Here is a 27,976-nt window from a genome sequence, read left to right as displayed (position 1 = left end):
TAGTTCATTCAGCCTGTTCTGGGATGTTTCTACAACAGCCCCACTTGGCAGTTTTTAGGACTTACCTTTGTTACGGGCTTCCACCAGCTGTGCAGCCAAATCAAACATCATCTCATAAACAGCGACACTGAAAAATTAAGAAGGTTCATTTTAATCTGCTATCATTAACATGAATAGTTTTGAAAGTTTCTTTCTAATTATCAAATTTATCACATGAATGGACAAGCAAGATTTGATCACTACGAGTGACTGATTCTCAGGCATTGCTTAACTCCACTGAATGAACCAGGTTCTACCACAAAAACTTTAGGGATCCAGCAATCAGTTATATTGGCAAGGAATTCCCTACCTACTTATTTCTGCAAAGCCTGGAATGTAGGCCTCCATCATTTCGACAAACATTTCCACATCAAAATTCTCTTCAGATGAGTCTGGAGATCCAAGCTCCTCCAGCACACCAGTGATGTAGGAAAGAATTACCTCATCCATAACGCTGTGGGGGGAAAAAAAAATAACATTGGCAAAACTGCTCCAACAGAATAAAAGGCAAAATCCAAATATATAGTGTTTAGGGTATCCTTGATGAGTGCAAGATGTTTTTCAATAATATAACTATTGCACTGACAGGCTTTTTCTTAACCAAAGAACCATTTGTTGTGTTGAACATCTTTAGCTTCATTACATTGAAATCTGCAACAGCTTGAAACAAAATACAGGTGTGTGATAGGTTTAGGACTGTTGAATCAAAAAGCTCACTAATACTCTACCATTCCCTTACAGATGAAAGGAACTAAATACCACAAGAACAATCCAGCATGCTCTGGACTTTGGCGCTGCCAGACCAGCAGATTTTCTGGACTATTGGATGTTATTTCTATTAATACCTTAACACATTTTTACTTGACTTTTTAAGCTGTTACACAGTATTATAATAAAACTTCCAGTGAACCAGGTAAGTTTACAGGGAGCACAGGAACCAGGGCCCCAGCGAGCGAGATGCCAAACCATTGGGAATTCCAAATTGTTGGACTGCAGATTATGGAGGCTGGTGGGATGGAAGGCAAGCACATGCGGAACCCTATTCTTTCTCTGGGTGGAATGAAAGGGTGAGAGCAGAAATGTAGGAAATGGAACAGATGCAGTCAGGAGCCATGTCAATTCTGGTGGAGGGGAAACCATGATTAAAGGTAAAGAAAGATTTTCGCAAGAACTATTATGGAAGGTGCCATCATCAGAACAGGAATGGCAGAAGCGGGAAAAAAAATGGGAAGATGGAATCTTATAGGGAATATGGTGAGGCATATAGTGGAAACAGCTGTGGGCTTGTAATGAATGCTGTTCATGAGTCCATCCCCCGAAATGGAGATAGAGTCGTCAAGGAAGGGAACAGTCAGAGATTAACCACGTGAAAGAGAGAGTGGGGTGAAAACTGGCAGAAAAAGTGATGAGACGTGTGAATTCTGTACCACAGCAGGAAGCAGCACCAACGCAGTCATCAATGTACTGGAAAAAAGGTGAAAGAGGGGGTCTGGGTAGGTCTGAAACAAGGACTGTTCCAAGCATTCCACATAGCTTGAATCTCTACATGCACCACCACCTTCCAAAGAACTGCAGGAGATGCAACACTTGCTCTCTTTAAACTTATTTCCCCCCACCGTTCAGGGACCCAAACATTATTTCCAGGTGAAACTATTAACTTGTACCTTTTTCAACTTAGTGTATTTAATGTTCACGATACACAGTCTCTTCTACCATAGGGAAAGCAAATGCAGAATCACTTTGGATCACTATGGATGAGGTGATCACTTTGCAGAATACCTTTGTTCTGTCCATAACTGCGAGCCTGAGCTTTCAGTTGCCTACCACCATAATTGATCCCAAACTCAGACATCTCAGTCTTTGACCTCTTACAATATTCCAACAAAGCCCAACGCAAACTCAAGGAACAAAGGAATGCCATCTCAATTGGCACACCACAGCCCTCAGGACATCACATTGATACAGGTAATCAGTCTGAATAGTTTGTATCAGAACAGATCAGTTTGGATAATATCAACCAATGTTAACTCTGCGTTTCTTCCTCCAAAGACACTGCATGACCTCCTGAATATTTCTAGTATTCAGTTTTTATTTCAGATTTTCAACATCTGCAGGTTTTTTGTATCTCACAGTTCTAGCATTGTTTTAATTCACACCTTCTCCAAACAGATCAGTTGCAATAAACAAATCTTCACCAGCTTCTGTGCATACAACCAACTGAGTTTTTGAGTTTTTCCTCCATCTTTGCTTTCCTTTCTTTTAACCCTCTCCTTTCCTTGAAACTTAAAGCACATGTGTTTTCTAACTTTTATCTGTTCTGATGCAACGTCATTGAACTGGAATCTTAACTGTTTCTCTCTCCACAGATGCTCCCTGATTTGCCGACTATTTTGCAGGATTTTCTGCTTATTTCAGATTTCCAGCATCTGCAGTCTTTTTAGTTTTTTTGACAACTTAATCCCCAAAAAGGCCACACTCATGCACAATGCAGCAGGAGCACGTTGGTCAGCACGAGAAACAACGTCTCTCCTGATCCCAAAGCCATCCAGACAAATTATAGCATCATATTTAACGTTCACTTTTATTTAATTAAATCGGCAGGCACATGAGCAAAATCCTGACATGCCCTGTCCAGTACAGATGAACTGCTGTACTTCCTGATGTGCTATCTTTCGGGTGGGAAGTTAAAACACTCAGCTGAATGCAGGATCCTAAAAAAGTACAGAGAATTCTCTCAAGTGAGCTGTCAATACTTACTCCTCAACAAACTTCTGATTCTCCAGTCATTATTTCATGGCTGTTTGAAGTTTTGGTGAGTGTTAATTAAATGTCAAGCTTCCAACAAAGAATATACTTCCAAAAGTAATTAAGTGGCTATAAATACTCTGGGATCCATAGCTGGAAAAGGGTCTTCATAAATGGAAGCTTCTTCATTGCTTTTATCACCCACCTGAGATCAGCATCAGGGATGTACGAGTGAACAAACTGGGCTAATGAGTCATGGATAATTTTCTCCAATGCCATGGTACCAGCTGGTGAAGAATAACAAGGTCCCACCTGCAAAAAACAAAGTGTCTGTATGAGTTCACAGTAAAATGGAAAAGACACAATGATTGCCCATTTTAATGCCTACTCCTATCTCTTCAACAATCTGATCCTGTTCTTAGACTAAATCTTTTAAAATGTTACCATCTATGTAAATGCAGCACAGAAATAAAGTCATGATACATAAACAGTCTGTTGCCAATGAACTTATTACATTTAAAATGCAAAATCAATTTCCAAATTTTAGTCTTTTCTCAAGTAATTTCTTCCTGATACTTTGCCATTGATCACCAAGCTGGCACCGATGTATACTGATTTGGGGCGAGGGTAAACTGGATTAACTACCACATGGTTAGCATGGGTCAATAAATTTCCTGTCCAAGAAACACTGGTGTTTATTAGTTGATATATGTTGATCTCCAATGGCATTGCTCCAATTAAAATAATAAGAGCTCATCTCTCTCCTTGAGTCCTGGTTCTTCTTCAATTATTTTTCAGTTTATTTTCACCACATCCCATCATCATCAACCAATGGGTTACAAAGGCTGCAGAAATGATCTTATTGCTTCTTGGGTGTCAAGATAAAGATAAAAGCGGGTGGCAGTGGCACTGGCTGGGCCCTGAGGTTTACATGGATTTCAAATTAGTCAGACCATCTTCCTTCAGCCATTGTGATGACAAAATCCCAAACAGAGAACTGGGGGCTTTCTGTTTCTCGTAGTTCAACATAGTGAACTGAGCATTATACCTGACGTTTTTCCATTTGTAACCTAGAGAAAATAATGACATAACACATAGGTTTAGGAAAAGTGGGCTGAGGTCTGAAGGGCAGCAAAACGTCAGGGAATATCAACCAGAGATCATTTTACCAACACATCTGTAGCTGAACGATCTCGATCTCAAAGGCACATCCTTATGCTTTACCTTATGAATCGGGTAATAGGATGCATCTATGATTTAAAAAGCGATTCTGTGATAAATTCAATTGAATGTCAGCTGCTCTGTTAGAGATTTAAATTCTTACTTTTCAACGACGTTTTTAAATGGGAACATAGGAGGGCAGAGTACTCACATCTGATTGGTCCCCGGTAACCACTTCATGGATAATATATTAGCAACCTGGTCCACCAATCAGATTGCTAGAAATAGACATACACAGGCTCAGTTTTTGTTTGGAAACACAATTGGAATACGTTATAAATTCCAGGTGGCAACACTTAGATATATTTTTCATGGTGGCATTTGTGCCTATTTAATTGACTCACAGACCACTTGAAATAACGCATCTGATGATACTCGGAAACTCTCCCCCAGGTTCCCACAAAAATATTTTTCCCAGGAACTTATCCAATTTACTCTTTAATATGCCATAGCACTCAGCTTCCATTACCCACTCAGCTCCTTCACCATCCACTCCATGTATTTGCCTCCCTCCCAGGTTAAACTTCCAATGTGACTTGGGGGAGCTGGGGAGGTCTGTCCTTTTGGGGTTCAACACATCAGTTTACAGCCACTCCCGTCGCCTCCTTTTTGCGGTACAAACATTCCCAGCCTCTCCACGCTCTGACGAGGAAGGAGCCTTTCCCAATGATTTAGCGGGATCCGTCTCCAGGTCCCAGTGTGTGGGAGAGGAACCATTTCCCCCTCCACTGATGCTGCCCGACCTGCTGTGTGTTTCCAGGATTCTGACCTCCAGCATCTGTAGTTATCAAGGATTCTGATGAACAGGAGCTGAAACTAACAGCCGGGGCAGAGGTGGGACATTACAGCCAGCTTGCCCCCCTCCCCGACCGCAGGCAATGTGGGGCGCAGTCCCCGCAACGGGCAGGCAATGCCCCAGTCCTGAGGCTTCCGACCGTTAGTATCTCCGGCCCTCTTGCCGCGGGGTTCGGGCTCCCCCTCCTCCCGGGGCTGCCCATCGTTCCCTCCGCCGGTTCATCGAGCCCCGAGGCCTCACTTACACCGTTAGCGGCGGCAAACCTCCCCACTGCTCGCAAGCTTCAGCCGGTCACCGTGACAAGCAGTCCCCCAAATCGTGCCGAGGCCGCGCTCCCGCCAACAACAAATCCCGCCCACCGCGGGCGCGCAGCCTCCAGCCCCGCCCTCCGCGGGAGCGCGTCCAGCCCCGCCCACCGCGGGCGCGCTGCCTCCAGCCCCGCCCACCGCGGGAGCGCCCCGCCGTGACCCGTGCCCTACGTACACTCCCGCCAACAATAAGCCAATAAGCCCCGCCCACGTCACGGTCGCCCTCGGCAACAGGTCCCGCCAACAGCGCGCGACAGCCGCCTTCCAACGGTCGGGCTGTCGGTTGTGGAGAGCCCGCAGCCTGGGGATTGCGGGCGGTTCGGAGGCGCCTGGACACGGAGAACTTTTCCAGCCCGACCGGTGGTGGAGCTCCCTGAGGAAGCCGAGTTCTGTCTGTCCCTCCGCGGGACGGGCGGAACTGTTTGTTTCAGCCTTACTGCATTTTGCGTCCATCTACAGTTGCATCGGTGCCGTTTCTTGCTCTCTTACAGAGCCTGAAAATATCATTGAGGGTCTTGACCCGAAATGTCAACTGTCCATTTCCCTCCATAGATGCTGCCTGACCCGCTGGGTTCCTCCAGTTCCTTTGTGTGTTGCTGTTGAAAATGCCTTTACTTTTCCTACCAATTTTCGGCTAACTCATCCCCCACTCCATTCCCTTTCACATGGTTCATACCCGACATCTCCCTTCCCATCTCAATCTCGGTGACTGGGTTAGTGACTGATATCAATTATAGTCCCGATGACTCACTCAGCTGTCTTGACTACACCCCCTCCCACCCTACTCTCTGTAAGGATACCTTTCCATTCTCTCAGTTTCTTCAGCATTGGCATCTACTTTGCTAATGAAACTTTCCACATCATTGCTCTGAGATGTCTTCTTTTCCTGAACCATGTCTTTCCCTCTACCAGAGTTGAGAGGGTTCTCAATTGCATCAGTTCCATTCCCAGTACTACCCTCATCTCCTCTTCTGTCAGCTGGACAGCTCCCAAATTTAATCAGTGTTTCATTCTCTGCAATTCCATTCACCTTCCACCAAATTTCACCAATAAACACACCTATTCCCTCACTCTCAGCCTTCTTAAAAGACCATTCCTTCTGCCACTCACTGGTTCACTCTTCTATCTCCACCAACCAGTCCCCTATGTGCAACACTTTATTACACAGCTACCTGAGATGCACCACCTGCCTTTTCACTTCCTCCCCACAATCTAGCAACAAACTCCTTCCAGATGAAGTAGTAGATTTATCTGCACTTCTTACAATTTAATGTATGTGATGTAAAGTGCCTCCACTACACCGGAGAAACTAACCGCAGACTGGGTGACCACCTTGCAGAACACTCAGTTTATTCTGCAAGGGTTACCCCAAGCTTCCACTTGCCTATCACTTTAATTCTTCATCCCAGTTGCACTTTGACCTGTCTTTGGCCTCCTACACTTCTTATGAAGTCCAAACAAGCTCAAGGAACATCTTCCAACTAGGCATGTAACAGCCCTTGGGACTCAATATTAAATTCAACAATTTTAGATAACCAGCATTTCCTACTTGTGTCAGAACGATCCAGTTCTGATGTAAGGTCTTCCACCTGAAATATTAACTTTTTTTCTTTCTCTTGACAGTGCTGCCTGATATACTGACTACTTTGAGCATTCTATTTATTTCAGATTTTCAGAAACTGCTGTGTTCTGCATGGCTTCTTTTTGTCTCTCTATCGCCCTCATTCACGTCTCTCTTAATGCTCCTCCAGAGAGATCAAATGTAATTAACAAACATTTATCACCCTTTCTCAGATAGCAGTAACTACATTCCTAACATCTAGCCAATCTTGGTCTCGTCATTATCACAGACATTCCCTCAATCCAGATGAAGAGTCTTGACCTGAAATGTTGACTGTCCATTTCCTCCATAGATGCCACCTGACCCACTGAGTTCCTCCAGTGTTTTGTGTGTCATTCCCTTTGTTCTCCCTCTCTGCAAGTTAAAACACACTTGTTTTTATCACTTTACTGGTTCTGATGAAAGGTCATGAACCTGAAACATTAACTTCTTTCTCTCTCTACAGATGTAGCCTGAGCTGAAGATTATCTCCAACATCTTCCCTTTTTATTTGAGGAATTGAAGAACTTGCTCCCCTGAAGGACTGTTGAGGTTAATGAAAATTTCTGTTTTAGCTGGGACGTTCTTTTTGTTAGCTTGGGATGTCGGGGAATATTGATCAAAAGCAAGCAGATGTTAATGAGTTCCATCATGCTCTGACCTTACTGAATTGCAGGCAAAAATCTTTGTCCTTGTTGTAAATTTCCATCATCTTTTTAGTTTAGTTTACCAGCAATGGATGTTTTCCTGTGTATGCCATATTAAATAGTAAGGTCTCAGCCTGATCCTTTAATGGCCAAGCTTTCAGTTGCAAGTCATTTCAACTGCCGTCCCTATTCCCACACTGACCTGTCTATCCTTGGCTTTCTCCAGCGCCACGGTGAGGCCAAATGCAAACTGGGAGAACAACACCTCATATTCCACGTGCAGCCTACAACCCAATGGTATGAACACTGAGTTTTCCATTTTCAGGTAGCCCACACTCCCTGTGTTCCTTTCCCATTCCTACTGGTCCATCTAAGTTCTCTATGGTTTCGTTCACCTTTTCTGTGCCCCCCCCCTCTAAATTTGTCACCCTCTCCCACCTGGTTCCATCTGCCCATCATCCTTCCATTATCCGGTTCCACATCACCTTCCAACCTCCCCTCGCTGGCTCAATCTGCCTAATTTTTTTCCTTATCTGTTTCCACCAATCGCCCACCAGCCTCCGTCTCTCAACTCTCCCCTTCCCTATCTGGTTCCATCTGCCCATCATCCCCCACTTCACCTGTTTCCAGCGATCACCTACCAGCCTCTGTCTCACCCTTCTCTCTCACCTGAGGCACTGTGCAAATTTAGTTCTTTCAAAAATTTTGATTTTAAATTTAAAACTAGCACTGGTTTGCAGATTAGTGTCACGTATTGAGGGATTTTGATAAATCATTTGTGAAGGCTTAGACCATTTATTCTCAGAACTTCTGCACCAATGTGATGTTGTACCTCCTAGATGTGCCATTATTACCAGTATTCTGGAAATTCACAAGACCGTTCGAATTCCTGGTTCTGCCAAGTTAGGAGACAAATCACAGCTTTCACAAACTTAATGCAAAAAATGTAAATCATTTTATTATTAGGAATATAATTATATGTTTTAATGTATTACATCTACACATTGCATTACAGTCTTTCTTACAAAATGTGCAAATGCATCATATTTTGTTTATGTTGAGAATGTCAGAATGTTGCCCGACATTTTGACGTAAGTGGATGGGATACATGTGTAAAAAAAACTTGTCATGATGCCAAAGTCAACTTGTATATAGAAGGGCTACAAATTCAATAAACTGCATAAAAACAAATCCAAAATACAGTATATGACACAAATATTGAATAATAACGAGGCCTGAAGCACAGAGTAGAAATTCATCTCGGGCATTAGTTAAACGGAGTTCTTGCCTCTATTACCCCGTTACTTTCATTGATGGTGTGATGCTGGCCATTTCATTCTGCAGCTGAAGGCGAATTTCTACCTCATTATTGTTTAAAACGCAACAAGGACATGAGACACGGTGCAGTAAAATAACAACTTCATCTGCCAGTTGATCCACACAATTATCGAAATAATTTGGCCCTTATGCTTTGCGCTGTCTTCCGCCTCATTCATCCCGGCCTCAACCCTCACACTGCTCCCAGGCCTCACGGAAGGCAGGCTTGCTTTATTCTGTGCAGTGAAGGATTTTATGATTTGTTAGCTAACACTTTTTTGTAACTGAGCTGTTCATTATTTGTATTTCTAGATCTTAATCTCCCCTCTTAAGTGGGCGGTCTACCTTTAAGAAATCAAACAGGAAGTGAAATTGAGCTAGTGACCTTTGAACCCCTAAACAATACTGTAGTTGTTTGAAAAGGAAGTTGCCAGTAAGGAGCTCGTGGAAAGAATGTCTGCTGAGGTCTCTGGTGCTTACTTTAAAAGGATTAGCTTCTTCTGGATGGCGGTCATTACTGGATCCTTTGGCTATTTCACTGTAAGTCAGTTTGGAATGTGTCAGCCTGGTTGCAGGCATCCTGTCAGTATTTGCTTAGGACTGCATTTACGGATTTGGGATAAAAATGTGCAGTGGGACCTCTGCTATCTCTGCAAAATAGCAAGTTTGTATGTTAAAAGGCAGCTAATTTGCAGTCATTTTTTTCTTACTTAAGTGCCATCCTTCAGTGGAGGCAGCACACACCCAGCCTGGATTTAGAGTTCCAGTGATGCCTTTCTCCTCCACCAGTTATTCCTTCCCCAACTACTGATTCATTAGTAAGTTTATACAGAGGGTAACAGGGCTATATGGCTATCGTGTGCTTTGTGGTTTGTTTAATCCAGTCTTCAAATCTGCTATTGATGTTTTTTCCACAGTGAACTTTGGTGGATAGGATTTTGGACTGGGATTGTGATTTATTTTTACATTTTTGCACCCCTACCCCATTATTCCTTCCCCATTCAAATTAGGTGGGGAGCTAAAGGCAGATTTCTGGTGAAAGGTGCAGTTTGGAGTAGGGATAAAAACTTGCAGAGGACCCTGTGCAGTCTGTGCTATGGGTAGACCTCCTCTGCAAAATAAATCGGTAAACATAAGAAATATGTGGCACACTGCTCCTTGAGCTTGCTCTGCCATTCCATTATGTCATGGCTAAACTGATCTTGACCTCAACTTGACTTTCATGCCAGGTCTCCATCACCCTTGATTCCTCTAAAATCTAAAAATCTTTCTCTGCCATGAACAAATTTGACGTCTTGGCCTCCTCAGCTCTGAGAAATTCCTGGGTATTTCTGGGCTCCTAATGAAAGAGGTTGGCCTCTCTTTGTTGATTTATTCTTTCCACAATCAGATTGCTGGTAGTTCTTCATATAATGTACTCCTTACTTTCCTGGTGCTCTGTGTGACTATGCGTCTCCCTGTTTCTCGCCACCATTCCTCATCCACCCTCCTCCCTTCATCAGTCAAAGATGTGTTACTCAGGGCTAAAGTTGCCAAGTATCCTAGATTATCCTGAAACCTTGAGGAATTACATAAATCTCTGAAACACCACCACAGACAACCCATGGAAGGAAAATAATAGGTGTATTAAATATAAAAGAACATTTCTCTCAATTCTTTCAAAATGGGAAGCAAGTCATTGTTCGATTGGGTGGTGTGGTACGTAGGAACAGTCTTCACAATGCTTGTCCCTTATTGAAGGTTGCCTTTATCACTAGCATCCTGTAACCAAATAACGTTATTCAGATTGACAATTGCACATTCTACAAATGTTATCAGGACTCCCATCACTGTTACAAATCATCACTATTCCACTCAGCTGAGCAGCTGTGTTAGAATTCCTCAGGAAGTCAGACTGCAGACTGGACTTAGCGTGTTGAAGTCGACCCCGCCGACTGCATTCAATAAGCATCTGTTCTTTGTCTTTGTTGTCCACTGGTGCAGGTGAGTGATCAGTTCCTGTTTGGTCACATAATGGGACATGGACATGGTATATGTGCCATGTCCCATTTTTACCTTATTGCTTAACCTAACTTGATATAAATGTTTTTGTCTTGAATAAAGCTATGACCAGGCTTATCAGTCTACTGTTTGTTTGTGAATTTAAATTGTCCTTCAAACGGATTCTACTGTCTTTCTGAACTGTACTTTTTAATCTCAATGTTTTATTGTCTTTTTATCATTGGGATTTCAAGAGAATAATGCAGCAGGTTAGAGGAGGTTGTCCATACAATGAATATATCCCATAGGAGTTGACATTCCAGGTCCTGGACAGGTGCCAGAGGTACATTTGACAAGAGAAGTCACTAAGGCAGAGAGTAACAGAGGGCTATTCAGCTGTGCTGTACATTGTGGTCTGCTGCATCTCACCTTCAAACCTAGGCAAGGGTCAAGGGAGAGAGACATGTCCAGTTGGCTGTGGCTTTATGTCCTTTGGTTTCAGATGGTCCAGATTCAGGGACATAAGCCATTAGATGGGCCTGGGGTCAGCTGGTGAAGGGCAGGCATCAGGGCATAAACTCTGAGCAAGGAACGTCATTATTGAAATGTGGACTACCAGAGCAGGCGATTGGAATAACTGTAGGAGGCAGGTTGTGAGGAATGGATGAGAGATTTAATATTTTTGCAGTTGACTAGAGTAGCTGTATCAATTGAAAAGTGTCACCGTGCTTATTTGTAATTCAGAAATAGTCTCGCATAGAACTTGCACCACAGAAGCAGGACGTTCTGTCTGGCTATATGCTGTTGCTTCTGCCCTACACAAACCTGTTCGTACAAGACATTCTTCTCATCCAATCCCCCTAAATGCCTCTCTGCTTTTTGCTTCCTATGGTTGTGACTTCTACCCACTCACTGTGGTCTGGGTGAAGATGTTTCTCCTAAATGTTGGATGAAAGGTTTTTCTTTATTTGTTACTTTGCAAAATATGGGTGGTTCTTCTTTCCAGCTACTGATGTTTTGGCCACAGACCATTCCATACAAGAGCCTGGGACTGTGGGGCAACTTCTCCAAGTATCTGGTGGACAAATATCACCCCCATTTATACATCGGGTAAGTTGGGTGTATTCTGGCACTACCACCCTCCAGGTCCTCCCTTCCAATCCCCACCTTCATCCACTAAACCCTGTTCATTTGCCCCTTCAAACCTCGGTCTCTCAATTGATCTCCCCTGTTTATGCCTTGTGGAACTGGAGAGGCTTCACTTAGGACCGCACCCTAAGTAGTTCAAAAGATCCATGGGATTAACAGCCTGTATTATGTGGAAATTAATCTTCAGAATTTAGTCTAAAACCCAGCCACAAGTCTGGACCATTGTATAGTTGTGGCTACTGTCGTTCACAAGGCAGTAGAGTGCAGGCAGAAATTATGAACTGCATCTAATTGTATTCTGTTGCTGCTGTTTTGGATAAATCTATGTTTTTCTTCCAATCATTTCCAGCTACTGGTTGGCCTGGTTGGTCCATATTGCTGAGGCACTGTACAGTGTAAAACTCTGCAGGTGAGGCTGCTTCATATTTTCTGGTTCATCTCATTTTTTTTCACCCTGTTCATTTGTTTGTTGCTTGGGTAGCTGAGACATAAGCACTTTCCATTTTGGGCATAAAAGGATAATTTGACATCAACCCCAGATTAGGTAGACATGTAAAGTCTCCTTGGGGCTGCCACATTCTTGTAAGAGTATCCCCCTTATTAACCTGGTATAATTTCACATTCTTCCACCACTGCCATCCTGTGACCCCTTTAAATGAGATGACCAAATTAGGGATGGCTTTGTGCAATGATCCTTGCTTCATGTGTTAGCATCCTTGCTTCTGAATCAGAAGGTTGGGTTGAGCCTCAGTCTAGAAATTTATGAGCAAAAATCAAGTCAAGTTTTGATGAAACCATGGCTCCTCCTATCCTCTGACAGGTTCCATGAAATAACAAGACTCCAAGGTTTTTTTTGGAGGAGGGAATTATCCCTGGTTCCCATCGTCAAATCATTATCACATTGATCATGGGAGCTTTACTGTATGCAGACTGCCTTTCTCATTTTCTATATTGCAATGACTGCATCAGAAAATATTTCCTTAGCTAAAAAGAGTTTGGGAACAACCTGGGCTCATGAAAGGGGCTTTAGAATTGTTTTTGTCTGTTTGCTCTTTCATTTATTATCCTTTTCCTTTTGTGGACTGTGACAAGCAGAGCAAACCTACCTTGTGCCAAAGGGGACAGGAGAGACTTTCATTGCATTAAAATTAGACCCAGAGGTCCCTTTATTCATCAGCAAGGCATGATAAAAGTGGTGCCCCAGTGAAAGATGCTGACGATAAGGGTACTGGGCATTAGAACAGGCTTATTAGATATAATGTATGAACAGTCCTCTGTCCGTCCTCTTGGCAACTGTTGTTTCCGGTTGGAACATACTGAGGATGAGGAGTATTTCCCATTGCTCTGCAGTATGAGCACACCTTTATCTCCTGGGAATGTGTTTAAGTGTTTGCCACAAGTGGAATACTTGATCTCAGAGCAGAACTAGTGAATGAATGTCCACCTCATTGCCCCTGTGTCAGAATGGAACTGCTCATTATTGGTAGTGTGGTCAAAAAGGATAAGTTTTCGGATGTCTGGGAATTAGACTCATAAAATGGAATCTTCCCTCCTCCCTTCCCCACCCCCTCACCTGTGTTGTGGAAGAAGCTGTCATGCAAGGCCATTGCTGTACAAATGGTGCAAAACATGATTAGGTATGTATCAAGATTGAAGGACCACAGGAAGAAGCCTAGGCCATTAAGCTGCTCATGTTTGTATAGGGACGGGAATAGGTCACTTAGACCTTTGGAGAGTGTATAGCAATATTAGTGGGCCATTTAACCCCCTGAGTTCATAGCAATAGGAGTTAAGTCATTCACACCTTGAGGCTGTTCAGCCATTTGTTATGCAAATATTCCTCAATAGCAGAATGCAGAGTGAGTGTAAAAAGCAGGAGGACACAGTGAGTGTAAAGGGAAAAATAATCAGATTTAGTAACAAAGACTATGATCGGTACAATTTCATCCAAAAATGATGACTAATTTGATTGACTCTGGATAAAATTGATTTTTGGATGCACAGCATTAGAAAAAAACAGCACCAGACTATCCATTTTCTGGGTAATTGCCTCCTGAATTTTCATAATTATAATAGTAAATGCGGATGTAAAGTATTTCATTCACTATGAAATGCTTTGGAGTGCTCTGAAGTACTGAAAGCTTTCTATGTGATCAGATCTTTCCTAAGAGCCACAGATTTTGTTTCACAGATGCAGAGAAATTAAAACAAATACAAATTCAGGAATAATCCACGTACCTTTCACGTTATTGAAACCTGTGCTGTACTGTTCTATGTTCAGTGGATTCAATGATATGAACCAAGTGGACCTCTCCTGGAAATCCTGCAGAGAGCCAGCAGGGGGTGTGAAAGAGACAGGATCAACAATGGCCAGGATTTTTAGGGCTAGGGCAGAAAGTATCTTCTCTTGTGATGATGTACAAATAAGATTTTAATCCTTTATTCAAAAACATGGGTAAATATTTTGAGCTGACATAGGCACTTACTGATGGGCTGAATTCTCTGATGCTAATTATGGCAATTAATTAGTAATCCTGAAGTTAGGAGTTCAAAGTTGAGCTTGTCCCTTTCTGGAGTTGAATTTAGTAAAGCTGTTTACTATGGGCTGCTGCCAAAAAGGCTGGTATAAATAAAACCTCTGTGCAGTACTAAGGGAATATTGGAAAGAACCATCTTTTGTATGAGTTGTGAAACCAGCTGCCCTCTCAGTTAGAAGTAGAATTGGCACAAAGCCAATTACAATTCCTGAAGCACCGCTGGGTGTGCTGTGGTGGGTCCAGTTATTTCTGTTTTAGGGAGGGGAAAATTGACTACCTGTGTATGTGTGCATGTAGAGTGTATGCAAGGTGTGAGATGGGTGGTGTGTGCAGGATATGTGTGTGTGCAGAGTGTGGGATGGGTGGAGTGTGTTGTGTGCTATTTGCAAAACATGCTGTGATTCTTTTAGTTGCATCTTTCATGGTTGAACAGCCCAGGAAGAGGAAGGTAGATTTACAGTCAAGTGGTGGGGGTCAGCAGCCCGTTGGTCTCAGAATGAATCCCCTGAACTAACTCTTCCCTCAGTGAAGGAACTCTTCAGATTCTGTAAGCTCATCAACTCTTATCCATTGTTCGATATCTGTACTCTGCTGCAGTTTGCAACTTACCAGCAAGATATTTATTTGACAAAATGTTTGCTTTCTGCAATGAAACTGTGTCTTTTATTCATTTTTTGGCACTGTGCTTTGGCAATTATAACAGAATCAGTAATTTGTTGAGAATTCCATGTATCACTCTGTACTGATGGGATTTAGCATAACTAAGTATTGGGGAATCTAAAGCCATCATCTTCAGTCCCTCATCAAGTTTTGTTCACAAGGCACTAATCCCATCTGTCTCCCTGGCAACGGGTCTGAAGCTGAACCAGATGGTTCACAACCTTGACTCTGAGATGAACCTCTGGGGAAAACCTCCAGGCTGACATCAAGATTCCCTCCTTCTTCATTCTGGCAAGGAAGGGGAGAGAAGAGGAGCAGGATCCCTGCCGGCACATCTTATTTAACTTTGTCTTCTGGTGGAGAATTTGAGGCAGAAGCCTAGGCTTGAGCTTGTTAACCACAGAAATGGATCTGCTTGAGCTAAAGCTGTTGCACTGATACCCAGCAAGTACTCCAAAACAGGCTCCTGCAGTCTGTGGCCCACTTTTCCTATGAGATGAATACATCGCCTGGATGAATTTCTGACAAGAAGTTTCTTCCAAGAATTTTCTTTCTTAAACATCATGGTTGAATTAAATTCTTCCCCCACCCCCCTCCCAATGAGCTCTTGTTCTGAAACATTAGTCTGTTGAGAGGGAAATAAATCTTTGGATCATATTTTGTTGGCGTTGCTCCCAGCCTAAAACTATGTCAAAGTAAATATTTGAAGACCATTATCATCATAAAGATCTCAGTTCTGTCTATTTGCATAGCCTACTCTGCATAAAACTTCTGATTAAAAACAATATTTTTGATATAAGACCATATTATTTATATATTACTTTTGATAAAAAAAAACAATGTTTCAAATGTTGCCACAAATACCAGAAACCTGTCTCCTCATAACTCTAATAAAGATGTACATCATGCAGTCCAGGTGTATTCCAGCAGCACATAATTAAAATGTGGGCTGTCTCCCAATTCTGTCTTATGAGATAACCTGTATTTAAACAGAACTTTTACATTTCCAAATTGTCTCATATTCAATGAAATACTTTTGAAATGTAATGGGTCTGATGAAAATATGGCAGCCCAATTGTGCACAGGAGGTTTCCACAAACAGATGATCTGTCTTAGGGGTGCTATTGGAGGGATAAATGTTGGCCAAGGCATGAAGGAGAGCTCCTCTGTTTGTATTCAAATTAATGCCATGTTGTATCCACTAGGGAGAGCAAACATCTTTTATCTTTTCTGAAAGACGGCACCTCCAACAGTACAGTTTTCCCTTCGTGCCTCACTGGAGTATCTCCCTAAATTTTGTCATGAGACATACCCATAGCCTTCTAATTCAGAAATGAGTGCTACCTACTCAGCCACAGCTGGTTAGAGAACTCACAGGGTGAGCCCTTCATGAAGAAGTGGAAGACCACCCCTTCCACTCACAGTGTTCCAGTGGAGCAGTTTAGAAGGAGAGGCACCTTAAAGGCAAAGGACTGGCAGGCATGTTTGAAGCCTTGGTGCAATATGTTTATTAAGAAAATTCTTGTCATGCTACATTTTGTCACAATTACCAATTGCTTTGGTGAAGGATGAAAAATACAAATTGAGTTTTATTTTCTTGATCCTCCTGTTTAAAGGAGAATGTATGCTAAATAATCGGAAGGTTGTTCTGGTGGCGGTAACGAGTCTCTGTTGTAAGGCACGTACATGGACTGAGCTGATTTATCATGAAGTAGGCAGGATCAACATTTATTACTTTGCCAAAATCTGGTTCAAATCATAAAGTTTGTCTCTGAAGAAATCTCTTCCTAGATTTTTCTGAATCCGCTTTGCATGAATCAAGATGGCTTTGCAATTCCTTTTTTATGGTTAGAGGGAATTGCTGTGAGTCTGGATGCCATTGGTAGGATGGAGTCTGGGCACGGGTGCAATTGTCTCGCAGTCCTCATTAACGTTAACCATCTTTCTCTTTACCTCACACAGCGACAAAGGGATCACAAGCCTAAGTACTCGAATCAAGTGGGCGTTTCAAACATTTTTGTTTGGGATCACCTCCCTCCAGCTCCTGCTTTCGTACAAACCAGAGCAGAAGAAAAAGTGAAGACCCGACAAAACATCTCAAATTTCCTCCGTTTTCAGGGAAAGTGAAGTCTTAAAATTAATGGGGTTGGTGTATTTCTAATAATGTGACCAATAATCTCTGGTTGAGATCTGCAACCAAATCACTGGCTATTCTCACGTACTGTTTCATTACTTATACCAGCTTAGGTTTTCAAGTCAAAATGTCAGTCACCCATTTAAAATGAATAATCTCCTGCTTTTATAACATTAGGAATCACTGGAGGCCATTCAGCCTTGAAGCCTGTTCCACCATTGAAGATGTACCTCAGTTCCATATTTCTGCCTTTGGTGTGCTTCTCTTGAGATCCTTATCCACTAAAAATACAGCATTCCCAGTCTTGAAAAGCTCAGTTGACGATTTCCAATCTTTTCACCAATTGGAAAGAGTTTCCACTGCTCTTTGTGTGGAAAATGATTACCCTTGTCTCCACAGCTGAATAGCCTGGATTGTTTTTTAAAGTGTGACACTAGATTTCCTCTGCTAGGTGAAACATACTCGGTACTTACCCCATCAAATCAACTTTAATCACCTCAGTCAGATCATCTCTCAACCTTTCATTGTGAAAGGAATGAAAATCAAGTTTCTGCAACTTGGGAAAGTGAAGGCCTCCCTGTCTACCAGACAGTGCCTGCAACTGTTGATGGCAAATTGATTATTTAAAGAGAAAACTTTTGAGTGGAATTAAGCTCAGTCGGTTCTATCTCATTTCTGTACCATGGTCAGGCAGGATGCATCCACTTTTTCATAGGCTCCTTCTGCAACACCCTAAGAAGCACGAGTGAAGATAACCAGTCTGTTGGCTCTTCCACCAGGTTGGATTGGGCTGTGCACACACTTGCAACTTCCCTGGTCTGGTTAATAGTGTGGATCATTGAAAACACTGATTGAACTAAAGGAACTTAGTCATATCAGCCTTGGAGCAGAGAATTCAGACCCTGGTATCTGTTCTTAAAGGCCATAATTTTGTGAACTTCAAGCTTTTACATATTATGTGCAATGATTTTTAATTCCATTATGTCGAAATAAACCTTGCAACATGTCCATATATTACTCATCCGAATGCTTGACTGTTCAGTGTGCTTCATTTAACAGTTCACTCTTGGGTCTTCACTGAAGCCCCACACAAGAAATTGACTATTGAGACGTGGGCCGAAATTTTGTAAGTTACTCATCTGTGATGCAGCAGTTAAGGCTGCTGTCTCACAGCTCCAGAGACCAGTGTTTGATCCTGACCTCCTATGTTGATTGTGTGGAGCTTGTACATTCTCCCTGTAACTGTGTGGATTTCTCCTGCCCCCCACCTCTCAACCTCACATTCCAGAGACTTGGTTGGTTAATTGGCCACTGTAAATATCTCCCTAGTGTAGGTGGGTGGCAGGAGAATTGGGGTATGGAGTCAACATTGACAGTGACTCCATACCCCAATTCTCCTGCCACCCAGCTACAGTGGCATGCAAAAGTTTGGGCACCGCTGGTCAAAATTTCTGTTACTGTGAATAGCTAAGTGAGTAAAAGGTGACCTTATTTCCAAAAGGCATAAAATTAAAGATGACACATTTCTTTAATACTTTAAGCAAGATTACTTCTTTATTTCCAGTGTAGCGGTTAGCGCGACGCTATTACAGCGCCAGCAATCAGCGTTCAATTCCCATCGCTGTCTGTAAGGAGTTTGTACATTCTCCCGTGTCTGCGTGGGTTTCCTCCGGGTGCTCCGGTTTCCTCCCGCATTGCAAAGACGTACGGGTAGGTTAATTTGGGTTTAAAATGGGCGGCGCGGACCCGTTGGGCCAGAAGGGCCTGTTACCATGATGTAAATAAAATTTAAAAATTTAAAAGAAAAGGGCCCGAAGCAAAAGTTTGGGCACCCTGCATGGTCAGTACTTAGTAACACCCCCTTTGGCAAGTATCACAGCTTGTAAACAATTTCTGTAGCCAGCTAAGAGTCTTTCAATTCTTGTTTGGGGAATTTTCACCCATTCTTCCTTGCAAAAGGCTTCTAGTTCTGTGAGATTCTGGGGCCATCTTGCATGCACTGCTCTTTTGAGGACTATCCACAGATTTTCGATGATGGTTAGGTCGGAGGACTGTGAGGGCCATGGCAAAACCTTCAGCTTGTGCCTCTTGAGGTAGTCCATTGTGGATTTTGGCGTGTGTTTAGGATCGTTATCCTGTTGTAGAAGCCATCCTCTTTTCATCTTCAGCTTTTTTTTTTACAGACAGTGTGATGTTTGCTTCCAGAATTTGCTGGTATTTAATTGAATTCGTTCTTCCCTCTACCAGTGAAATGTTCCCTGTGCCACTGGCTGCAATACAAGCCCAAAGCATAATCAATCCACCCTCATGCTTAACAGTTGGAGAGGTGTTCTTTTCATGAAATTCTGCACCCTTTTTTCTCCAAACATACCTTTGCTCATTGCGGCCAAAAAGTTCTATTTTAACTTCATCAGTCCACAGGACTTGTTTCCAAAATGCATCAGGCTTGTATAGATGTTCCTTTGCAAACTTCTGATGCTGAATTTTGTGGTGAGGATGCAGGAAAGTTTGGGGGAGAAAAGGGTTTGAACAAGAATTGAAGGACTCTTAGCTGGCTACAGAAAGCGTTTACAACCTGTATACTTGCCAAAGTGGGTGTTACTAAGTACTGACCATGCTTGGGTGCCCAAACTTTTGCTTCGGGCCCTTTTCCTTTTTTGTTATTTTGAAACTGTAAAAGATGGAAATAAAAAAGTAATCTTGCTTAAAATATTAAAGAAATGTGTCATCTTTAACTTTATGCCTTTTGGAAATTAAGTCTTCTTTTACTCGCTTAGCTATTCACAGTAACAGAAATTTTGACCGGGTGCCCAAACTTTTGCATGCCACTGTACACTAGGGACAGTGGGATCAGTGTAGATGAGTGTTTGATGGTCAATGTGGGTGCAGTGGGCTAAAGGACCTGTTTCCTTGCTGTGTGACTACGCAATTTCAGCCAAAATTGTATTGTCAGTTTCTTACATGGAACTTCAAACTACAACAAAATAACTCTCGGACATAGTTCTATTATCTGAGCCATGCCAACACTTAACAATCCCTCAATTGCTGCTTGACATTGCCAGTTCACAGATGGATTTTGGGCAATTACTGGCAGAGTTTTAGCGTAGGGACCCTTAATGACTAATGTATTTCATGTTTGGCAGGGTGTTTAATTTTAAATTTCCTATCACTATTAGTGGTTAAATCACAAAGCCACCATGACAGCTCAACCTTTCCCCTCCACAGAACAGCTGTAACCCTGCCCCTAAACATGACGTGAAATCACACAGGTCACCGGAAGATCTTGCTAGGAGAATATCTTATTTGAGGTGAAGAACTTTTTTAAGATTGTCAATATGTTGAGATTCTTGGAAACAGTATTCCTACACTGTCCATGGATTGGGAGTGTGGGATGGGCTCTCCTCAAGGAATTGGGTACTGTTGACAATGGAAATATCCCTATCCATACTGGATTTAGGATACAAATATTCATTATTCAAAGTCCTTTCTTCATTTAAGAACTGTTAAAGAATTATACATTTGCAGATTTTGAAGAGATCATAGTAAGCCTCCTGTTGAATGCATCTTGTTGCATTCACTTCCATGACTACCTGTGGGAGCAAATTGGGCAAATTCCATATTCTCACTACTCTTTAAATAGAAGATTTTTTTCTTTCTGAATTTTCTATTAGATTTCTTGATTAATAACTTAAATTGATCGTCACCAATTTTGGTCTTCCCCACAAATGACCATAAAATTGAAGGTAGGTTAGTGCTTTGTCCTCTGGTTTGTCTGGGTAAGGTTTTCGAAATGCCTTCCTGTTCTTGCAGCAAGATGTTGCTATTTGATGTGCAAGTGAATAGATAAATCCCCTGATTTTTCTGTCAGTGGTAATGGCCTTGTTAGTACTGAGAACACTTGGAAAAGGGTAGGGTGGTAAAGAAGGCGTATGGCATGCTTGCCTTCATCAGTTGAGACACTGAATATAAAAGTTGGGAAGTTGTGTTGCAGCTGTATAAAACTTTGATCAAGCCACATTTGGAGTATTGTGTGTAGTTCTGGTAGCTGGGAAGGATCTGGAGGCTTTGGACAGGATGCAGAACAGATTCACCAGGATATTGCCAGGATTGAAGTGTATTAGCTATAAGGGGAGGTTTTACAAACTTGGATTGTTTTCTCTTGAGCCTCGGAGGCTGAGGGGGCGACCTGATAGGAGTATATAAAATGATAAGCATAGATAGGGTAGATAGTCAGAGTCCTTTGTCCCCAGGATCGAAATGTCAATTACTAGAGGGCACAGATAAGGTGAACCATGGGTGCACTGGTAACCCTGCATGACTCACTGAATAGCAATCATGAAGAGGAGTATTCACTAAGTTTACCATCTCTAACTGAGAGCAACTCCACTATCTTCTGTTGAGTAAGCATCAAAGTCGGCACCTTCCAAATCTACGTGACTCCATGCTGTGTTGAGATGTACATTTATTTGCTGGGGCTTTGTGGAGCCTAATTTGTTAAGCTTGTGTAGTCAGCGCTTGTCCGACAGTATTAGCACTGATGTGACCTTGCGAATGATGGCTTTTTTAACTAGAACAGGACACCGTCATTGAGGTGGCCAAATAAATTGCATAAAAGATCCGAGATTATGATCTACCAATGCCAAGGTACAACTTTTATACGACAGCAGATATTGACAAATTGGGAAAAAAATCATTTTTATCATTGTAAAAATGGTGACATTTTAAGCTATTTACATATAAACTAAGTAATCACAATCCTCGTAAAAATGAAGCTTTAGGGCAATAATTATTAGTTGGTTCATGTGGCACAACAGTACAGTTAGAACTAAAGCATTCTTCATTGCACTTTGATAAGCTGATGTGACCCTAATCAGTACAGTAAAAAATAAAAACAGAAAACTCTGTTTCTCTTCCCACAGATGTGGCCTTTCCTGTTGAATATTTTCAGCATTTTCTGTTTTTATTTTGGATTTCCAGCTTATGCAGTTTTTTTTTGTTTTTATCCACTACTGTACTACCAGTTAGAGTTATTAGGCTTGTGAGATTGAGCAGTACGCTCCAAGAATTAAGATTAATTCTTAAAGTAAAATGTGCATTTCTTTTAAGTTTCTTCAAATTATTTGAGATAGGAGAACATTTATTGAACTGAGAACCAACATCATCGAATTATGTTGTTGAGAATCTGTTTAGGTTTCCATTTAGCATGGGAATAGGAACGCGAGGAAGATAACAACATGCAACCAGTGGTGGGATGTGGATAGGGGCAAGTTGGAGGCTTAATGAAAACTCCAGGACAGGATCCAGTCTGGAGCCACATTTTCCCCGTTATTGACCTCTGACAGTGAGACAGAAACCATTTCACATCTGGGTTCACTGACCTGAACACCCAGGAGAGACTCACTAGTGAATAACCCTTCAATTAATGGAAGTCCTTTCACAGACCCTCAAACGTCATTATTTCTAAGCAATTGCCCTCATCTTTAAATAAACATGACGCTGAAATTAATTTATTACTCAGCTTTGAATATGTTAATGGGATTTGGGTGTCAGAGGCAGGGACAGCATTTACTGCTTGTCAGTAATTGCTCTCGGGAAGATGGTGGCCAATGAGGTGATCTGCCACAGTCGTTTGAGTGAGTGGTCTCAGCGTAACAGCACCCATAACACTACAGCATTCTTTCAATGCTGTATTCTGTGCTATTGACTCAGGAGTTCGAGGATTTAGTCCCAGTGACTAGGAAGGAACAGCAAAATATTTTCAAGTAAGGGTAATGTATGAAATGTAAACAACAAAAGAAGGGTTTGTAACAGCCCAAACTTTCTGAAGGGCCTGATACTGAGCCAGTTTGGCTCCATCTTTTGTATTTGGCCAAGGGTTCATGCATTAATGTTGCATTGGGCTGAAGGGTCTGTTTTTAATTTTATTTTTCTGTTAAATTTTTGTATAGTTTTACTTTAAACAGGAAGTGCTGAAGATGTCAACAGCATAGCTAGTTGTTCATTGTGATGGAATGAGGGTGCCGTAACTGATGCAGCTGACAGCCTAGACATAAAACTTAGTACAACTCTTCTGAGAATCTATCTGGCTGGTGCCTTTGGTGATAGCCCACTTAGGAGACATAAAGCTAAAATAGAAAACATTGGAAACACTTAGCAGATCTTGCACCCTCTAAAGAAAGCAAAAGTCTTAATCCTTACACATAACAATTTAGCAGAACCCCTTGTCTTCTTCTTAGTAGTTAGCTGTGATTCTGTAATAGTATGCTCACCGAGTCAGAGAAAATGGATTCAAATCACACTCCGGGGACTTAATCTAAGATGATATTTCAGAGGAGTGCTGAGGGAGCACTGTGATACCAGAGGTATCATTGAGCTATTACCTGCCATCCCGTGATACTATTTTGCAGAAAAGCAAGGATTCCTCCTCAATGGCCTTCAACTAACAATTTAAAACATTACCTGCTCATAAAATTATTGCTATGGACTAACTGCAGTGACCATATCTTGAAAGAATTTCATTGGCTGTGGCATTATTTGGGAATCCTTTAAGTTGTGAAGGACTTCATTCTTTGTTTCGTATACTTTTACCTGAGAGATTTTGTGATAGTAATGGCAGTGAAACTATTTAAGGCACAAAAGACATTTGGAGCATTATATCCAAGCCAGCTGGTACACAGCTATTTGGGTTAATTCCAATTCCACTCTCGGTCCATAGCTTTACAGCTTCTCTTCAGGTGCTCATTCAAGTATCTTTTAAATATGAAGATGATTTCTGCCTCAGATAAACTTTCAGCCAGTAAATTTCAAACCCCCACAACTCTTTGAATGGGAATATTTTTCCTCAACTACCCTCAAATCCTTCTGCAAGTTACCATAGATCTATATCCCCTTATAAATCAATCACATTCATCCTATCTGGGTGTGTTGTAATTGTATACACCTTAATTTAATCCCCTTACATCCCTCCTTGTTTTATTGAAAATAAATCAGTCTACATCTTTTCTCCTGATGTAAGGAAAGAGTTAAAATAGCCAAAAGTGCCTCCTTTGTTTGTGAATACCTCTTGCTGTGGAATCAGGAAAGAATAAGGAACGAATTTTAAAATATTTTCATTATACCTCATAATTAAAGTTTTCCAGCATCATAAAGATCCTCGTAAAGCTGCCCTACTCCAGCTTCAGTACGAGCACATCTTCCTTGTAATGCACGACCAAAACTGCATACAATGCTCTAGCTGTGGGCTAGCTAGCTATACAATTCTCAAATTCTTATATTCTATACCTCAGTCAATAAAAAATATACTGTGCAGCTTCTCAACCACTTTATCTGTCCTGCTACTTTCAGAGATTTGTGGACATCCACTACAAGATTCTTCTGCTCCTCGTGCTGTTCAATTACTATGTTTTCCCTTGTTTGTCCTCCCCATGTACGGTAACACACATTTCTCCAGAATTAACTTCATTTGGCCCTTCTCTGCCCATCTAATTACTCCATTGATCTCATCCTGCTGCCAACAACTCTCTTGTCACCAGCAACCAGTTCTGTTACCATCAGCAAATTTAATTGTGCCCTCTGAGTGCTAATCATTAAAATGATTCCACAAAATCTAAGGGACCGAGTACTGATACCTGTGGAAATTCACCTACTCACTAAAACACCTATCAACTCTCACCTTTGGCTTTCTGTTACCAAGCCCAAGAACTATCAGTGTTTGCCGTTGGTACCCAAGGATCAGATGGCAACTTTGGAATTTCCATGCACTTGTTTTCAAGCTCGGAAACCAGACATTCTGCCAGAGATTTGAATCAAGCCTGTGGACTGCTGCAAAAATTGAGCGAGAATGTAGGTTAATTGCTTAGTAATTACGGAAGGAACTTCCTTTTGGAACATATGTTAATGATTTAGACTTAACTGTAAGGGGCCTGATAAAGAAGTTGCAGATGGTACAAATATTGGCCAGGTCGTTGACAGGAGGAAAGCTTTAGACTGTGGGAAGATATAGATGGTCTGGTCAGTTGGGCAGAAAATTGACAAACAGAAATTAATCCAGAGAGGAAAGAGGGAATGGATTTTGGAAGGTGCAAGCAGGCAAAGGAGAATACAATACATAGGAGGATATTGAGTGGTGTGGAGAAACAGAGAGATCTAGGAGTGCATGTGTACAAATCCTTAAAGTAGTATTACGAGTCAATGAGGTGATTGCAGCCATAGAATATAGGAGCAGGTTATTACTAGAATTGTATACAATACTAATTAGTACTGCATGCAGTTCTGATTACTACTTGGCAGGAGGGATGTGATTGAACTAGAGAGGCTTCAGAGGAGATTTATGAAGATTTTGCCAGTATTGGAAGGTTGTAGCTGTCATGGAAGATTGGATAAACTGGGTTTGTTTTCACTGGGACAGAAGAGGCTGAATGGAGACCTAAGTGTGTGTATAAAATTATGAAGGGCCTAGACAGAATCAGTAGATAGAAGTCAAAAACCTGGAGGCATAGATTTAAAGTAATTGCTGGAAGGAATGGAGGGGAGATCAGCATGTACACTCAAAGGTGTGGACCTTGTACAAGAAGGTGGGATTAGATCAGGTAACTTTTTCTGCACTGACATGGACGCAATAGGCTGAACGGTCTCCTGTGTTGTAAATTTTCTATGAATCTATGAAGATTCTGCACTCAGACTGAGGCTCAGACTGAGATGGTGCAAGGAGTGTTTTCCCATTGATTTTAGTGTGGGAGAATGAATGTGAGAGACCCAGATGTTTGCTTGTTAATTAGAAAAAAATAGATTATTAATTTTAAAAGACTTTTAAAATCTGTCCAAGAATTTTTAAGAAATGATTTTATTTTCTACATTTTTGAATGTAACAGAACATTCAGAATATTTTTGTCTAAATATCGGAGTTTTGTCTAAGGCCAGGCTGGAAAGATTGATAAAGGTAAGTATGCAAGTTTTATCCAGATCAGGACTGGATCTTCTAGTGAGTGACAAATCACTTTGATATGATGTGACTAAGTGCCTGATTGTTCATAACTTTTGTAAACAACAAAACTCACACCCACAGAGTTTAGAAACCCCTTGATTCTTCTACACTACAATGCTCTCATTCTCTCTCTCTCTCTCTCTCTCTCTCTCTCTCTCTCTCTCTCTCTCTCTCTCTCTCTCTCTCTCTCTCTCTCCCTCCCCCCCCCCCCCCCACCCCCCCCCCCCCCCCCCCCCAGCACTCTCTCCCTCGCCCTATCCCTCCCTCACCCTGTGCTCTATCGGCAATCAAGGGGCAATTGTGCCTTCAAGCAACGGTGTAAAATGGGCACATGTTGTGTATTTCTCCCAATGTTGCATTGCATTGACTGGTGGGGGGAAAAGAATCAAGCCCCTTTCTATGACAGGGAGCTAAATTGACTCTTGCACCAGTATTTAAAGTTATAATTGCCACCTTTGATTCTAACACTGAAAATACTTTCAAAAAGCAGTTACAATAAAGTGCAGACATCATTTGATTGGTGTCTTATATAATAAGATGAACTTCACTCTGTTCCATACCCAACGCTCTGATATGTGCTTCAGAAGTGTAAACCCAGTGCCCACCTTTCAGAAATGTATGATTCTTTTGCCCACAATGCATTCCAATCAAGATCCCAAAAAGTGAAATGTGATGATGAATAAATCAAGGCCAGGACACAATGGCAGACCCCACTACTCTTCAGAATACTTAACCATTTACATCCAACTGAGAGACCAGAGAAGGCTTTATTTTCCATTTCATATCAAACAATTGTACTTCTGCCAGTGCTGCATTCCCTCAGTACTGCACTTGAGTCTCAGCCTGAGTTCTGTGCTTCAGTCTCCGGAGTGGGACTTCTAACTCAGAGGAGAGAATACTACCATTGTGTCACAGCTAACACTGAGAAGAGGTTGACCTTGCTATGGTTGGCATGATGGCATTACCTTGAACAGCTCATCAGAAATGACCGGCCACATGAGCACCAGATACAGGCTGTCTAAACTACAAGCGAAATGCGCCATGTGCCTGACATTGTTCTCTGCCTGTAGCGACCCTTACTTTCTTTTCTCTGCCTCAGTCTTCAGACCGTTCCAGCCAGGTGAACGTGGTGTAGCGCTCCCTCAGCATCCTCTCCACCTGCACCATTTGAGATCTATCTCGGACCTCAATAACACATGTGACCTGAAAGAACCAAGCAATACAGGCTATGACATCAACTATCTACAACAACAGGCATTTATTTTGCACCTTTTAACACCACAAGAACTTTTACACAGCATAATCAGCCAAAACAATTAACACTGATAGAAAAGACCAAAGGCTTGCTCACAGTGTTAGGAATCTTAGGTAGAGGTGGAGAGAATTAGGGAAGGAATTATCTAGCTTGGGGCTGGGACACAGCATGGAAAGAAGTTGGCGATGCATGATACCGCTCCAATTCCCGTCAAGTTTTTAAAGGTGCTCAGTCCTAATGTGGTGTGGGCCAACTTGTTTTGACAACCATTTAGGCTCACAGATAGACAAGATCAGCAGGCTATTTAGTCATAGGAGTCATCAAGTTTTATTTAGCCAAAGTTCCCACATGTGGGCCCTAGTCAAGCCTTTGGTGGAACACTGAGGTGCCTTATAGCCTCTCTTCCCAGATAAATTACAGACTGATAGGCAGGTGATTTGCACTCACAATTTGAGGAGGGAAGTTCATTTAAGAGACCCAGGTATGGGCAATCTGTTGGCCACCTGGTTATTAAAGAGTTACCAGTCACCATACAACCCTGTGTTGAGAACCCATTGCAATTTCAATGGGAGACTGTTAGTGGTAAGGAATCGAGTAAATGAAGG

General features: G+C 41.9%; 3 protein-coding genes across 6 annotated transcripts in view; 1 reads left to right on the top strand and 2 right to left on the bottom strand.

Moving 5' to 3' along the window:
• cuedc2 (CUE domain containing 2) overlaps nucleotides 1–5,736 on the bottom strand; it is a 37,072-nt gene extending 31,336 nt beyond the window's left edge. For 2 of the 4 annotated variants that reach the window (XM_052041528.1, XM_052041531.1), the window contains exons 1-5: nucleotides 5,046–5,189; nucleotides 4,157–4,223; nucleotides 2,990–3,096; nucleotides 350–493; nucleotides 66–127 (exon numbers count right to left, since the gene is read on the bottom strand). In XM_052041528.1, the coding sequence (XP_051897488.1) occupies nucleotides 66–127; nucleotides 350–493; nucleotides 2,990–3,063 (280 nt within the window). In that variant the 5' untranslated portion in view covers nucleotides 3,064–3,096; nucleotides 4,157–4,223; nucleotides 5,046–5,189. Of the gene's footprint in view, nucleotides 1–65; nucleotides 128–349; nucleotides 494–2,989; nucleotides 3,097–4,156; nucleotides 4,224–5,045; nucleotides 5,190–5,284 lie in introns of those variants that run through there. The other 2 variants (XM_052041529.1, XM_052041530.1) reach the window with 2 other exon arrangements.
• Nucleotides 5,737–9,084: 3,348 nt separating this feature from the next.
• On the top strand, nucleotides 9,085–18,415 carry tmem254 (transmembrane protein 254). Its single transcript, XM_052041560.1, has 4 exons — nucleotides 9,085–9,213; nucleotides 11,660–11,763; nucleotides 12,152–12,211; nucleotides 16,962–18,415. Exons 1-4 carry the CDS (start codon nucleotides 9,127–9,129, stop codon nucleotides 17,077–17,079), a joined length of 369 nt encoding a protein of 122 aa, XP_051897520.1. The 5' UTR covers nucleotides 9,085–9,126; the 3' UTR covers nucleotides 17,080–18,415.
• Nucleotides 18,416–26,403: 7,988 nt separating this feature from the next.
• LOC127584564 (L-threonine ammonia-lyase) overlaps nucleotides 26,404–27,976 on the bottom strand; it is a 35,464-nt gene continuing 33,891 nt past the window's right edge. Inside the window, exon 12 of the mRNA XM_052041337.1 lies at nucleotides 26,404–27,319. Within this exon, the coding sequence (XP_051897297.1) occupies nucleotides 27,212–27,319 (108 nt within the window). The 3' untranslated portion in view covers nucleotides 26,404–27,211. The remainder of the gene's footprint in view (nucleotides 27,320–27,976) is intronic.

The sequence above is a fragment of the Pristis pectinata genome, chromosome 30 (assembly GCF_009764475.1).
Source record: "Pristis pectinata isolate sPriPec2 chromosome 30, sPriPec2.1.pri, whole genome shotgun sequence".
Classification (NCBI taxonomy): Eukaryota; Metazoa; Chordata; class Chondrichthyes; order Rhinopristiformes; family Pristidae; genus Pristis; species Pristis pectinata.
Note: the sequence above shows the minus strand (reverse complement) of the source record. Positions and strands in the feature narration are given on the sequence as shown.

What these genes read in the sequence shown, in the direction of transcription:
- tmem254 (XM_052041560.1), top strand. Translation starts at nt 9,127, where the DNA reads ATGTCTGCTGAGGTCTCTGGTGCTTACTTTAAAAGGATTAGCTTCTTC. An exon ending in CACCCCCATTTATACATCGG is followed by an intron (nt 11,764 to 12,151) that starts GTAAGTTGGGTG and finishes AATCATTTCCAG; the next exon opens with CTACTGGTTGGCCTGGTTGG. An exon ending in TACAGTGTAAAACTCTGCAG is followed by an intron (nt 12,212 to 16,961) that starts GTGAGGCTGCTT and finishes TACCTCACACAG; the next exon opens with CGACAAAGGGATCACAAGCC.